Below are 16,513 nucleotides of genomic sequence, written 5' to 3'. Positions count from 1 at the left end.
CCCCCAGGATGCTGTCCCCACTCACCACACTTGTATGTCCCCCAGGATGCTGTCCCCACTCACCACTCTTGTATGTCCCCCAAGATGCTGTCCCCACTCACCACACTTGTATGTCCCCCAAGATGCAGTCCCCACTCACCACACTTGTATGTCCCCCAGGATGCTGTCCCCACTCACCACACTTATATGTCCCCCAAGATGCTGTCCCAACTCACCAAACTTGTATGTCCCCCAAGATGCTGTCCCCATTCGCCACACTTGTATGTCCCCCAAGATGCTGTCCCCATTCGCCAAACTTGTATGTCCCCCAGGATGCAGTCCCCACTCACCACACTTGTATGTCCCCCAAGATGCTGTCACCACTCACCACACTTGTATGTCCCCACTCACCATACTTGTATGTCTCCCCAGGATGAGGTGCTGTCCCAGATGGAGGAGAAGGAGTTGAAGATCGTGGAGCTGGAGGAGAAGCTCCTCAATCTGGAGCACATGATGACCCCACAGAACAAGAGCGGCAGCCGAGGTCGCAAGAGATCCACTGTCACCTCCCACCCTGACTTGGAGCTGCTCAGGAAACAGGTTTGATAGCCTTTCTCAGACGAGATGAGATGGGTGATTGCGTAAAATTCATAAACTATATCACCATCACCCAACTAATTTTCACTTGATTGCATGAAATTGTTTTAAAAGAGTATAGTATAACGCTATTCTGTAACACAATGTAACCTGCATCCCTCTACAAATCTCTATTCTCTGATCAAATGCCAGAATCACACTTACATGAAGTCACTTATTTATAATTTAACATATCTATACCTTTAAAAGAAGGAAGTTGTTGGAAAGGTAAATGTCACTTGTCATTGAAAGATCACAACCTTGCTCACTACTGTTATGGTGTTCGTGAGACTCGATGTAGTGATTCAACCATTCATGCATTTACTTAGTTTGCAAAATTACTTCGTCATCTTGTACAATGCTCACTGCATGCCTGCTGGTTAAACTTGATAGCCTGTCAGTGATGTTGAGGATGTTGTCTATGATGTTGAGGATGTCAGTGATGTTGAAGATGTCTGTGATGTTGAGGATGTTGTCAGTGATGTTGAGGATGTCTGTGATGTTGAGGATGTTGTCATTGATGTTGAGGATGTTGAGGATGTTGTCATTGATGTTGAGGATGTTGTCAGTGATGTTGAGGATGTCTGTGATGTTGAGGATGTCTGTGATGTTGAGGATGTCTGTGATGTTGAGGATGTTGTCAGTGATGTTTGGATGTTGTCATTGATGTTGAGGATGTTGTCAGTGATGTTTGGATGTTGTCAGTGATGTTTGGATGTTGTCAGTGATGTTGAGGATGTTGTCAGTGATGTTGAGGATGAGGATTTTGTCTGTGATGTTGAGTACTTCAGTGATGTTTGGATGTTGTCAGTGATGTTGAGGATGTTGTCAGTGATGTTGAGGATGAGGATTTTGTCTGTGATGTTGAGGACTTCAGTGTTGTTTGGATGTTGTCAGTGATGTTGGGGATGTCAATGATGTTAAGTGAAACTGGGGGTGTTGCCAGTGATGCTAAGGATGTCAGTGATGTTGTGGACTGAGTCCGTGATGTTGTGGATTGAGTCCATGATGCTAAGAATGTCAGTTATGTTGTGGACTGAGTCCGTGATGTTGTGGATTGAGTCAGTGATGTTGTGGATTGAGTCCGTGATGCTGTGGATTGAGTCCGTGATGTTGAGGATTTCAGTGATGTTGTGGATTGAGTCCGTGATGTTGTGGATTGAGTCTGTGATGTTGTGGATTGAGTCCGTGATGTTGTGGATTGAGTCCGTGATGTTGTGGATTGAGTCTGTGATGCTAAGAATGTCAGTTATGTTGTGGATTGAGTCCGTGATGTTGTGGATTGAGTCCGTGATGTTGTGGATTGAGTCCGTGATGTTGAGGATGTCAGTGATGTTGAAGATTTAGCCAGTGATGCTAAGGATGTTGTCAGTGATGCTAAAGATGTTATCAGTGATGCGAAAGATGTTGTCAGTGATGCTAAAGATGTTGTCAGTGATGCTTAAGATGTTGTCAGTGATGCTAAGGATGTTGCCAGTGATGTTGAGGATGTCAGTGATGTTAAGGATTTTGTCAGTTGTGCTCAGGATTGTAGTCAGCGATGTTAAGATGTCATAGGTATAAGGATGGTGTCAGTGATGCTAAAGATGTTGTCAGTGATGCTTAAGATGTTGTCAGTGATGCTAAGGATGTTGCCAGTGATGTTGAGGATGTCAGTGATGTTAAGGATTTTGTCAGTTGTGCTCAGGATTGTAGTCAGCGATGTTAAGATGTCATAGGTATAAGGATGGTGTCAGTGATGCTAAAGATGTTGTCAGTGATGCTTAAGATGTTGTCAGTGATGCTAAGGATGTTGTCAGTGATGTTAAGGATGTCAGTGATGTTAAGGATTTTGTCAGTTGTGCTCAGGATTGTAGTCAGCGATGTTAAGATGTCATAGGTATAAGGATGGTGTCAGTGATGCGAAAGATGTTTTCAGTGATGCTAAAGATGTTGTCAGTGATGCTAAGGATGTTGTCAGTGATGTTTGGATGTTGTCAGTGATGTTTAGGATGTCATTGATGTTAAGGATTTTGTCAGTTGTGCTCAGGATTGTAGTCAGCGATGTTAAGATGTCATAGGTATAAGGATGGTGTCAGTGATGCTAAAGATGTTGTCAGTGATGCTTAAGATGTTGTCAGTGATGCTAAGGATGTTGTCAGTGATGTTAAGGATGTCAGTGATGTTAAGGATTTTGTCAGTTGTGCTCAGGATTGTAGTCAGCGATGTTAAGATGTCATAGGTATAAGGATGGTGTCAGTGATGCTAAAGATGTTGTCAGTGATGCTTAAGATGTTGTCAGTGATGCTAAGGATGTTGCCAGTGATGTTGAGGATGTCAGTGATGTTAAGGATTTTGTCAGTTGTGCTCAGGATTGTAGTCAGCGATGTTAAAGATGTCATAGGTATAAGGATGGTGTCAGTGATGCTAAGGATGTTGCCAGTGATGTTAAAGATTTTGTCAGTTGTGCTCAGGATTGTAGTCAGTTAAAGATGTCACAGGTATAATGTTGCCAGTTATCTTAATGATGTCACTGACGTTGAGGATGTCTATAGTGTTGAGAATGTTACCACTTATGTTAACGATGTTACATTATGCCCCCGATGTTCCAGCTGGAGCAGGAGCGTGAGGACAAGCTGGAGCTCCAGAGACAGATGCGGCTGCTGCAGAAGGCCAGTGACCAGATCGTGGCGGACCTCAAGTGTTCCAACAATCGCCTACAGGTACAGGTGGCAGCACTGCAGGTACTCATGGCATGGCCACACCCACCTACTCACGCGTTACGTTGGGCACTGCAGCTTGTGTCATGCTTGTCACAACACTTTTCCTGTTGTCAAGGAAATGTGGCGTTTTATCTTCATGGTGATTTGTCGTTCATGGGTCACATGATGTTGATACTGCACAGGGATGTCCATCTTGTCACATGACACACGTTATGGGTGTGAGTACTTGCAACACAGCAGGTGACGTGCAGAGATGAGAATGGTCAGCGTTTTGTTTTAGAGGCTTGTTTCTTTGTCGACAGCTAGTCTAATCATTTATATACGGCATGGAAATGTCAACATTTCTCATAGAAAATGATTTTTAAAGTATGAAAGTCATCTTTGTCTTTTTATTTTCTCAAAAGATTTGTGGCGCTTTGGTAATTGTGACAAAATAGTGAATTAAATTTTATGAACAGTTTGGTTTTTTATATTTCAAGCCTTCTGAGAAATGTTCATTATCTTAAGGTCTTCTCAAATTAAAATCAAATTACCATATTTTCTCAGCCTTGCTTACGTTAAGGTTGTATGTCTGCATGCAGCAAAGATGTTGGTGTTGTTTGATTTCAAAAGTAGCTGGTGAAGGTTTGGAAAGTTAACTTAATACAAATATCAAATAGCTTATTATATACTTGGCAAAGTTCAGAGACGTCTGCTTTTTAAACCACTGGCTTGTTTTGCATGTCATAGAGGCCATTGTCCCTTCAGGGATTTATCTAGACCTGCTCATAGGCTCCAAGGCAGCAAATGTCAATAAAAAATTCCCAAATTCGAATTACAAATTTCCAATTCATGTCATATTGTAAACTTTAATGTTATTACTTTGTACAGGTGACATGTATTTCACTGACCAATTGGAGCAAACTAATCTTTTTCCAAAATTGCCAGTTAATGGCTCTTTGATAAATCGCTGCTCTTGAAAAACATGCATGATGTATTTTGTTGTTGCCTATCGTAATGGTTGCTGCATGTTGCATGGGTGAAAGTGTTATGCCATCTCAAGCTGACAGTCTTAGGAGACTCTTAACTTCATATGCCTTCAAACTGATAATTGTTTGAAATATAAGATGCGCTGTTGATGAAAGGCTTTGAGCAGGGTTTAACCTGACTCAAATTATTGCTTCCTTTAGCATACCATATTTCCCTTATTTGACGCCCGGGCCTCTATTCATTTTGTGCAAGCCTTTGACATGGCATCTATAAGAGGCCCGGCATTTATTCTGTTTAATGCTGACACAAATGTAGAAAGGTACATTTGCAGGAAATTATTATTATTAATCACCAGCACATCACAGTATATAATAGAAAAATATAATATATATAATCGTTGGTTTCAACAACCTGTATCTGGGTACCTGGCTTCTTTTTTTTGTGCATATGACCCGGTACATATTATATCCCAGCATCTAATAGGGAGAATATGGTATATGTTAATAATGGCTCCAATTATATGTACTGTTAGCACTATTGGAAGAAAAGGAGGATGAAGCCCTTCAATGAGTTTTGTGTATCACCATGATTCACCAGATAACATCAGAGTAACGCTTCAGATCATGCCCAATACTATGACAGGGGTAACGGTTTATCTTGGCTTTCTCAGAGGCCAACAAATGAGCCCAAGTCTGCAGCAAATGTCAGTAATAATTCACAAATTGGAATAAATTTTTCCAATTCATGTCAAGATGTTGTGGCTTTGTGGAGGTGACTGCACAGCACAGATAACAGGAGTCTCTGAAGCTTACTTTACATTACTGCACTGAATGCAATGTTAAAATGTCTCAGAATTTAGGAAGATTGGAACTAGAAAAAAAAATCCCATTTTTGTAACAATTTGGTAAATTTCGTCTCTGCTTGGTTAACCCCAGATGACAATTCTGTTTCTTTGGGTTAAATATGCTTTCCTATTGCTTCAGGCGAAGTCTTTGCTGGCAAAATGGGAGAGAACAATCATATGCACAATGTCAAATTAATTGTAAATTTTGAGATTAAAGGTTACGAGACATACATGTAATTATTTTCAAGATGGAATTCAGAAATTCATCAAATAATGGTAAAGGAGAATTTGTCAGCGTAAAGAATACAAAGTACCGTATACGGAGATCGGACAACCAGGACTTAATGTTGATCTCAGTCAGATGAAGGAATTGTTGGTGTTGTCTTCTCCAACCACTGTATTCTTGCATGCAGACTAGTGCATCAGATAACCCTGTGTATGCTGTACATGGTGATTCTGTCTGTGTTTCCATGTTGCCTTGTTCTATGTGCATCTGGCCTTCCTTCAGGACACTTCTGGATATATATCTCAGCTTATGTTCCTTGACTTGCACATACAATCCTCAGACAATAGCTGTTACTATTTTGTGGGAATGGGAGTGTGTATTTGCAGAAGAAATTAAAGTGATCAAATAATTACATTTAAAAAAATAGCTTGTTATGAAATGTCAATTGAGTGAGTATTAGTGTAAGAATTTGAAGTAATCAATATACATGTATTATTTATTATCCTCTGAAAAGAGCTCTTATTGTTTCCTCAATTTCCCAAACACCTTAGTTTTATTTTCTGAAAGTTAGTATCTGCAGATCAAATATTCATAGCTCCTTTTTGGATTTGAAGGGAGTAAATATTAACAGAAAAATTCAACTGATTTACTGACAAATTCAGCTTTCAAAGTTTGACTGAAGAATTTGGGTTAGCTCTGATTATAATGACTGACTTGCCTTACAGGGAGTCCCCCCTCCCCCCAAACCCCCACGAATGGACCCCAGCTTCGTGAATGACAACGAACCCACACATGGCCACCAGGAGATGGATGCCACGCCCCCAATAGCTGCCAAGGCCATCAAGAAGTCGGGGAGGAAACGGGCGCCAGCACAAGAGGAATCTCCTGCTCCAGAACAGGTAGGGCTGCAAATAGTATATTTACTCTTTTGATTTATGTCTTGTCAAGTGTTGGGTGTGATTGGATTTTTCACTCTATATTATCTTTGTAAAATGAAATCTTGCCCATGAAAAAAAGAAAGGATTACAAGTTCTTATTTTTTGTCTAAATTGATGCCACAACCTTTTCTATTTATTCAAAAATGATTTTCACTTGGACTTTGATATTCGAGAGTATTCATGACTCTATGTTCAGAATATTTCTGACTTTGGCGGAAAGTCCATGGTACTGTTAGTCCCCATGGACCCTAGCATGGTGATCTACCTTCAGCTGCTGGCGATCAACAGCCCTTTTTTATTATGTATTGTTACGTATGGTGACATCAATTTTTGGTTATATGTTAGTATGCATCGATTTAATCTAAATATATATATTCTTAACATATAACTTCCCAAAATATATGCCTGAAATATTGCTGATGTGACGTTAAATATTAACTCACTCACTCACTCACTCACTCACTCACTCACTTTGGCAGAAAACGTCACAGATGTTGTACATACTGTGATCCTCCACCTGTCGTTACATACGGCCAATGACTGACTTCGTGGCATTGTCGCAAGATCATCTGGTTCAATCCATGGTCGAAAATGAATTGCATTCACTTGAAAATATCTACATTTAACAGTTTGATGTTATGGTATATGATAAAAAGGTTAGTATATGGCTGGCTGATATGGGGGCCTCGGGCTGATATGGGGGTCTCGGGCTGATATGGGGGTCTCGGGTTGATATTGGGGTTTTTGGTTGATATGGGGGTCTCGGGCTGATATGGGGGTCTTTGGTTGATATGGGGGTCTTGGGCTGATATGGGGTATGATCTGAAAACTGCCATGTAATAACCTTGAAGATTCATTTGGAGAAACATTGATTGATATACTGCTTCTGTTCCAGACGCCAAAGTCCAAACGGGGTCGAGGTCGACCTGCTCAAGTTAAAAAAGAACCAGAGCCTCTGCCCACTGAAAATCTCATGGCAATAGCTGTAAGTCAAACATGTAGAACTGATTATGTTTATTGTAAATCCTCATGAAGATCTGGGTTAGAATTGGCCATCAGCAACCCATGTACCATGGTACAAAACAACTTTAGACCCATGAAGATCTGGGTTTAAAATAGGCCTTCAGCCACCTAGTAACCCAGGAAGCTTGCTGTAAGAGACGGCTATATGTAACAGGATCAGGTGGTCATGCTCGCCTTGGTTGATGCAGGTCAGCGTATCCCAATTGCGTAGATCGATGTTCATGATGTCAGTCACTGTATTGTCTGGTTCAGACTTTACAGACTGCTGTCATATAGCAGGCATATTGCTGAGTGCGGCGTTAAACAACAAACAAACAAAATTAATCTCTGCGCTACGACTCTCATAAGTCAGTGAGGCGACTAACAGGATTGGGTGGTAAGGCTCACTGATTTAGTTGATACATGTCCCTATTGTGTTGATTGATACTCATGATGTCAATTTCTGGATTGTCAGGATTGGACTTGGACTGTCTGTGGCGTTAAACAAGCAATCATTATGATAAATTGATATAATATAATGCAACCACAAAAATGAGAAGATAATAAACCATATTATTCCTGGTGCAATAATAGTTTCACATTGAATTTCTTCTCATCCGTTCATTTAATTTCTATTGATTTTTTTGCGTTATTTGGGTATTTTCTGACTGAATCACTGGTAGATCCTGTGAGCTTATTTAATTGCAGCTTTTAGCTTATTTAACGAAACAATTACATGCTACAGTCATAATCTTTGTGTATAAAACATGCCTTGCTAAACAGGAAAGACAAATGCAATTATAAATCATTGTGTCATAAATTTCCATTACGGTTTATCTCCTGTTCATTTGTGTACCTGAATTGATACAATGTTGTTTTCCATTGCAAATTTATATACAAGGCAGCAATTTTCCTGAAACAAGTACCGAAGAATGGGAAATGTGCATTTCTTTCAAACCTGCATTGTACCCAAGAAAATATGATAGTCCTGATAGAGTGGTTTGTCTGTGTGAGTCTTGATATAACTAGAACATAGCTGAGACCTGTGTTGAGCAACACTCACTCACTCAGTATCATTAACTTACTTCTGCTGACTTTCAGGAGGAAGAGGAAGGTGGCCGACCATCCCGAAGAGCGAAGAAAGTCGCGAAGGGAAAGATCGGAGACATTGTCACTGCAATTGCCAACTCTCCTGTCACCAGATCAGGTTTGTTACCATAGCTACCCCATCCCACATCTCGCATCCAGCTTTCTCCTGTTTAATGATGAAAGACAACACTGCAGAAATCTGGGTCAGAGTATGTCCTCAGTAGCCTTGCTTGTTGTCAGCGCAGACTTATGATGGTCAAGCTCTGTCATTTGACTGATTGCATGCTGTGGTACTATGATGATGTGGGACGATTATTATCTGACTGACCACTGGTTTGCCTGGCCCAGACTTCCAGGCTGCTAAATAGCTGGAATAACACGGACTGCAGATGCAGAATACATCCAACAAACATTCAAGACCCCTGCTTCAGCTTCCATATGCTTTAGCTTCACAAACATTTTGGGTAATTGTTGACTTTTCTCCCATGTACACTGGGGGGGATTCTAATTGATAATAGATCCCCATGATGGTTGTAAAGGCCTTTTGGAAGTGATTTCCTAATAAAAACAGTATGAGCATGTAAACAAATTCATTTTGAGTCACAGATTTAATCTGAAAGATAAAAAAAGGCTAGTTGTCTGCCATTTGAACATCTGTAATAAGTTTTATAGCAATATTTTTGCAACTTTAAAATTTGGCATAACCAGTGAGCCAAAAGGGGCCCTTATCCTACCCTGTCCTTTCCATCTTAGAAAAAAGTACTGTGGCATCTTAATACTCCTATCCTATTGACCAATACATCAATGGTTAAAACAAAATAAACCTTGGTAACAAGACAATAAATATGTTGATGTCTGATGTTGTTAATATATTGTAACGATTGTTTTTTTTGTTTTTTTTTCCCTACTTCCTTCTTCCCTTTGATGTTGCTAATTACCCTCACCTGCATCTAACTTACCTGCGCACACCTGTTCAACATCTCACCTGTAACACCTGTCAACGATGGACTGATTCCATATTTGATGGACCCTGTGATATTGGTCTACCATCGATGTTCAACATCCCTGGCATACTGGATCTCTCATCCATCTTGCTCTGTAACACCTGGCTAATACCTCTTTGCTGGTGATGGTGAATATGTATGACAGACTGGGAAAAACTAACACGCTTATCGTCTAAAACATTCGCTGCAGCTAAGAAATTCATAGGCACGATGGGAGACAGCGGGGAACCTCATACCCAGGAGCCGGAGGCGGAGCCATCCAGCAAGAAGGGGAAACGAGGGAGGAGGAATCTATACAAGGAGGAGGTGTCTGCACCCTTTGCGTGTGCACCTTTTGTAGTGAGTATACCAAGTTGATCAGTTAACTGCCAGTGTTCCCATTCATTGTGGTGGCATGTGGTCCTGTGCACAGCACACAGGTCACTAAACAGTGCAGTTAAGCAGTGGGGGTTGCAGAGAACAGTTGGATGGGTGACCATGCTCAGCAGCTGGACTCCTGAGAGTTTCTTGGGCTTCCGTCCTGCCCCACACTGAAGCACATGCATGTGACTTTGTTTGAAATGTGCCTCTGTTCACCCTGTAGTGACTGGGTACCTGGTAGAATGAGATGGTAATGTGGCTGTTAACCTACCAGCAAATAACAGGCAGCTTGGGTTATACTCCCCAGGGAGCTGAGAATGAATTGACCGAGGTATTAATGTTTGCATTTTGAGCATACACCTTGTGAAAGGAGTTTAGCGCAGTAAAAGTACACATTATCATTATTCATGGCAGTCTGTGATTCTAGTCACCAGTCGAAAGCCCCCGCCTAGTATAATTCTGTTCCGCCCTGTCAGTTCAGTCAAGAATAGCCCATATGATAACAATAAATGTTACTCAAAATGATACCAAGAGCCAAATTTCGGGATTGTAGACTCGATACTGTCTGGAACTGATATTTGTCTACCCATGCTTGTTGTAATTAAGAGGCGACTAAAGGGATCAGGTGGTCAGGCTCGCTGACTTGGTTGATGCTTGTCATTGTATCCCAATATCGGAGATCAATGCTCATGATGTCAATCACTGCACAGCATTGTCTGGTCCAATTTAAATTTTTACTGACCCCCTGTCATATAGCTGTAGTATTGCCATATACAGATTAAAATTTTATGCATCTTCCCGGGGCCAGGGAGTAAACTGACTGTAAAAGTCCAGTTTCCACCCTTGTCAAACTAGGTGGGAACTTCTGGAATCAATTGTCGTACCACCGGTGGTTATTACGAGTTATGTCCCTTCTATGTCCCTTATATTTACTAATCAGATTCCACCTCTCATATCACTTGCATTTGCTTCAAATAAAATAGCGTCGCACAGTGAAGAAAAATATCTGTTGATGGTACACATGCTTTTCAAATCCTGCAATCGACCGAAATCTGCACGGCAGTTTACAAACCGTATGTTGATTTTGTTAAGCTATTTTGATTGGCTTATGCATAGGCACGTCAGTCCAGTCAAAATATTACTCCATAATTCCAGCCTAGTTCGGCAAGGGTGGAAACTGGACTTTTTTAGTCATTTTACTCCCTTAATTCAGGAAGAGATTTGTTCAGTAAACTTGAGAAACCTTCTAATGTAAGTAGGGAAAATGATGCAAATCAAATTAGCTTCACAAAGATGGAATTGCCTAGAGTTGTATGAAAGCTATGGTTGTTGTCGGTTTACTCCCTTGAGTTTTATGAGAAATTTGGCTTTTTATGACAGATGACATGTATATCTCATTGAATGACCGGACAAACTTGACATTTTTATGCAAGGTGCAGCCACAAGTGAAAATGTCAGTTTTTCAGATCATGAATTCTATGATTGTGGGTTTGAATGAATTGAATCCCAGATTCACACTGATTATGTTACAAGGTTTGTCAGCCCCATACCCGTGCTTGTGGATTTCTCTGAAGTGGTAAAGTCTGAGACCTGCATCACTTCAGAATTTCCTCCCACATTGAGCTTATACACCGCGGTATAACTCAAATTACTCACTGAATTTGTGACCAGCCAAGGTCTCTGCGATGCTTGCCAATCCAGCTGAACTACACTTCTGCAATTGTCTGATTCTGTGTTTGTGATTCAGCCGCCGATGTCTGAAAAGGTTGATGTCCACAACGTCGTCCAGAGACAGCTGCGTGGGCGGAGGAAGATGTCACACTCCACTGACTGCTGAGGGGTCTACACCACCTGTACATAGCTGGGACTATACCGTATAGCTGGGATATAACTAGGACATACCGACAGCACACAAACCAGAGAGCTGGTTCACAAGAAGCCATGACAGTGCCATAGACTTAAACCGACTCCACTTCTTCTGCAGCAGTTGGCTTGGCCTTCACAGGAAGCAACAGGGAGTAGAGACCGTGGTAGATGCAAGTTGTGTTGGTCTTCACAGGAAGCAACAGGGAGTAGAGACCGTGGTAGATGCAAGTTGTGTTGGTCTTCACAGGAAGCAGCAGGGAGTAGAGACTGTGGTAGATGCAATTTGTGTTGGTCTTGACAGCAAGAAGAAATTGAAAATGAGCCTGATGACAGTAAGAGTGCAAGTTAATTAAAATCAGGCCCTTGTTCCACAGCGATCTTAGCACTCCAACTAAGCCTATGTGAAAGAAGGGAGTTTCGATCATCTTGTTTGCTTTGTAGAGTGGGTCCATGTCTGTTACTCGTATTCTGTATCTGTCTGTATTAAGATCTGACAAACTTAGCTACGTCACAACAGAGAACCTCTGAGTGAACTTTGATAGCAAACTCAAAATGAAAGATGTGTGGTTTTATGAGCCAATCAAGTGTAAGCTTTCCATAAGGATTTGTTCACAAATGTTCATTTGATAGTGCTTTCATTGGTTGCTCAGAAAAGAAGACAGGGTGGAAACTCGTTTCATTATTCTATTCTCGGAATAGGCAGCTATCCTTTCCACATTTTCACTTGTCTGTGCCCAACTCTGTAACATGAATGTTAAAAAGATCCAGGACAACAACATGTATTTACAGATGCAATAAAAATTGAGTTTTGCAAGTCAGATAATTTGTCCACCACAAGGGTGACCAGAAACATGAACACTTTTGGTACTGTCCTTGTGTAGAAACTCAAATACCGTAGGTAGGCATTGCAAATAAGATGTATCTTTTTCACCTAAAGAACTTTGTCATGTCAGTTTTAAGTAGATTTATTCAAATCAAGGAATTAAGTAAATATATTCTGTATAAAATTATTCTCTTTATGGGGTATTTTAATTACTGATTTTCTATCTTCTTGTACAAACATATTTAGTAGAATTTTACTTTTCGGATATAATTAATTTCGTGTAAAATGTGATAGTTGTCCTTGTGAGCCTAAGAGATAGGATCACGTTTCACAAGATGTATACAGAAGTGTGTTGATTTGTTGTGACAACGCCTGTTAGATGTAGGTGTGTGATTGGACAGTGCTAGATGATGGTAGTCTGATTGGACCATGGTAGATGTCTGGACTGTGTATATATGTACATAGTGTACAGGCCATTGTAAATAGTGTACTGGTATTCTGTGTTGTGTCTCTATCTGAAGAGCTCAAGGCTATCCTTCCATCCGCTCAACCTCTCTCCGGCTGTATTTTAGTTGTGCTGCATGAGAACTTTACTTCTTCTGACCAGCTCAAATCTATCCTTCTGTCTCAGCTCAATGTCTGCCCTCAGCCTGTAATCAAGTTATACAAGACTGGGGTCGGAAGTGCAGAACTTCATTGCACAACATTATCAGACAGGGATGGTAGAATGTCGTCTCTTGTAAGAATCTGATTAGTTCTTTCATGAAGTAGCTCTATCATATTCTCAAGAAGTGGTAAGGCATTATATATATATTTGGCATTATACATTTTTATTCTTTTAACAAAGCAGATTATGTTCCTTCTTGTTATTTGTTTTGTTTCAATAACTTGCAGTAACCTAGATCAATTTGTTCTTTAATCATATTGCCACAGTAGAAAGCTCTAATAATACTTTGGGCAGGACAATGTTAGACCTGATGTATTATTACATGTACACAGGTGCTTGTGCATGGTGTTGGTGTTCACAATATATAAGTGGGAGTTCTCTCCCCTGGTTAGCCTTCACATGAATGTTATTCGCAGACAACACCAAGTCAGGTACAGATCTGTCAGGTTATATCATGCTCTGCCTGACCTCACCAAGGACCTGTGGCACACATCCATGGCTGTCATTTATGTTGAAATAGCATTACTCTATTACGTCATTGCCATAAATTTCAACAGAAGTCCTCTTCACCGTCAGCTGTACCTAATTAGTTGTCTGGATAATAGTTTTCCTCCGCCATTGTCCAGGGCATGCGCAAGGCAGAACAACCTCACAACTTTCCAGAGAAAGCCAGAGACAACATCATATTGTTTTCCTGAGTATATCTTGTACACTTGGTTGTTTGCCCCACCAGTTGATCACATGTGGTTTCATAAACGTCATAAGATCCTTAAGAATGGTATATTTGGGTGATTAAGTGTGGCTTAGTCACTTAAATGTAGGGGGCACGGATGGCCCAGTCGTCTAAGGCGCCGAGGTTGGGCACGCCAGAAACCTATGATTGTTGGTTCGAATCGCCCCGATTTTGTTACTAGGTTTGTCAGCACTATACCCGTGCTCGTGGGTTTTACCGAAGTGGTAAACGTCTGAGACCTGCATCACTTCGGGCTTTCCTCCCACATTAAGCAGACACGCCGTGATATAACTGAAATAATGTTAAAAGTGGCGTTAAACCCAACTCACTCACTCACTATTAAAGTATATTTAATGACGTGTTGTGAGGATAGAGTCCTCACCACTTGCGATCAGTGTTTGCTGGGACTGACTGTCTGTTATTTTCAAGTATGTTTCGTTGCGTCGACAATGCTTTTAAGGGGAGTTGACCAAAAACGGTCGTTGACGAAATATTTCACTTTTAAGAAACAATAAAACGACAATGAACATGATGGTTCTGGTAGCAGGCAACCATGTCACTCAAAACATAAAATGGTGTTTATTAGAGCATACATTCTTCATGTCACGTGTCCGAGAATGTGAGAGGTTTGCCGAATACACGCAAGTAAAGTAAGGAAAGATATCTCCGATTTTTTCTGAAAATATTATCTAAACGATGACAACGTTTATGAACAGAGTTTATCATACGTGACCATTTCCCCATAACTCATATCGTATTGCCCACAACCAACCTGAAAATAACTAGCACTCGCAGCATAGTTTGGCGTGGCATTGACTTGACTGTCGCCCCACCATCAGCTCCTGCACCCCAATATATATCAGCTTTTCCCAGAGCTACACTGCCCCTCACTCATGAATTACATTGTGTAGAATAAGTATCAAATAGTATCCACTGATGCAGTGCCAAGAACATTATTTATTGCTTTTGTATTGGCTGTTTCGTTTCTTTCATTTTATGCTTCTTGATCTAGAGTCCGTTTCACAAAACGACCGCTGCGGTTCGCATGTCGTAACAACGGCGTACTTACGACAGTCGTAACGTTAAGATTATTCGAACGGAAATGAATGAATGGTAGCGAATAAGTATTACTATTTGTGATTTGGATTGCTCAAAGAATATGTGCGAGCTCTTGTTGACATGTTGCTCCATTTGTATGTAAAGTATTTGAATGCATTTAAAAGAGAAACTGCTTTAATATTTCTTATGATTGCTGTTTTATATCAAATGGTATATAATTTAATATAGTAGAACGATGTCATTATTTGGACAATTATAGCGTATGACTCGAAATATTTTTCTTTTCATCCAGAAGAAATGTCATTCATTACCACGAATCTTTCTCCGACACTTGTGTCCGACTATTTACCCAACAACTGCTGATCAGTGTGTTAACTCTCAACCTGTTTCTTTCCCTCACTTCTGTTATATGTGTCATGTTCGTGTTGAAACCACCATGAAACAAATAAATAAGGAATTTATATCATCCGTGTTTCTTGTTATCTCTACATTAACAAGATTAAGTAAGTGGCGAGCTTGGATGGCCCAGTCGTCGGAGGTGGCGCAATTTGTTGTGTAGCGATGCGTCTCTTTGATACGCCAGAAACCTATGATCGTGGGTTCGAATCCAGGTTTGTTTCTAGGTTGGTCAGCACCATACCCGAGCTCCATGGTTTTCAAAGCCCGAATACCGTTCGGCGTTGAACCAATGAGAGTGCAGTTTAACGGTGCCTTGGGGAGTCTTTCAGTCAAAATGAAGAGGTCGGCTCAATGAGGTGGTTAAGAAAGTCTAAAGAGACGCAGGTGAAAGCAACCAGATGATATTGTGAATCGAGGATTAGAGCCCAATACCTTCGGATCCTGGTGCGGCTGTGGGACGTAACTCATACCGTTCGCCACCACTCGCCCCTTTCGATAACCTGCGAGAAAATTCGTCTCCCTATCTAAAAATGCTATGAGCAAAAATACAACAGACCAATCAGAATGCGCGTAATTGTGGCGATATCATTTAGAATATCATGAAAAATATATGTCGTTATTTTGGCATTACAAAGTACATGGTTGGTTGATGCATGTCATCGTACCCCAATTGCGTGGATCGATGCTCATGATGTCAATCACTGGATTGTCTGGTCCAGACTCGATTATTTACAGACCGCCGTCATATAGCTGGAATATTGTTGAGTGCGGCGTTAAACAACAAACTAACAAACAAACAATGTACATGGATTACAGAATTGTGTTGGTGTTATACAGATACGGCTACACATGGTGAGAGATACACCAGTTTATTATCCCTTTTAACATGCATTATTTGGTGATAAATATTTCAATTCCAAAACTATATATTCAGAATTAAATTATTAACTTTACTATTAAATGTTATGTTTTTATTTCAGCCCAATAACGATTTTTAAAGAGTTGTTGAGATAAAAAAAAGAAGAAGAAGCTAAATTAAAAACAAAGAGAAGCCTGATATTTCTCAGGTCATTCATACTGTTTTCATCGCATTCATTTACAATTTCACAAGAGGCATGTCCGCCAGATAACGTGAAGGCAACTGGGCTAGGATCTTGTTTTTTCGAATCCTTGTGTGGAAATCTTATCCCCAGAACTGATTTCATGTGTGGAATACA

At 40.6% G+C, this 16,513-nt stretch overlaps 1 protein-coding gene across 1 annotated transcript in view; it reads left to right on the top strand.

Moving 5' to 3' along the window:
- LOC139471830 (kinesin-like protein KIF20B) overlaps positions 1-15,285 on the top strand; it is a 54,193-nt gene extending 38,908 nt beyond the window's left edge. The window contains exons 29-35 of the mRNA XM_071254331.1: positions 412-579; positions 3,207-3,338; positions 6,082-6,255; positions 7,190-7,279; positions 8,398-8,503; positions 9,535-9,728; positions 11,497-15,285. Coding sequence (XP_071110432.1) covers positions 412-579; positions 3,207-3,338; positions 6,082-6,255; positions 7,190-7,279; positions 8,398-8,503; positions 9,535-9,728; positions 11,497-11,586 — 954 coding nt within the window. The 3' untranslated portion in view covers positions 11,587-15,285. The remainder of the gene's footprint in view (positions 1-411; positions 580-3,206; positions 3,339-6,081; positions 6,256-7,189; positions 7,280-8,397; positions 8,504-9,534; positions 9,729-11,496) is intronic.
- Positions 15,286-16,513: the final 1,228 nt, after the last annotated feature.

The sequence above is a fragment of the Haliotis cracherodii genome, unplaced genomic scaffold (assembly GCF_022045235.1).
Source record: "Haliotis cracherodii isolate W230 unplaced genomic scaffold, xgHalCrac1.p SCAF_23, whole genome shotgun sequence".
In the NCBI taxonomy this organism is placed as follows: domain Eukaryota; kingdom Metazoa; phylum Mollusca; class Gastropoda; order Lepetellida; family Haliotidae; genus Haliotis; species Haliotis cracherodii.
The sequence above is the reverse complement of the archived record's forward strand: the minus strand, read 5'-3'. Positions and strand labels throughout refer to the sequence as shown.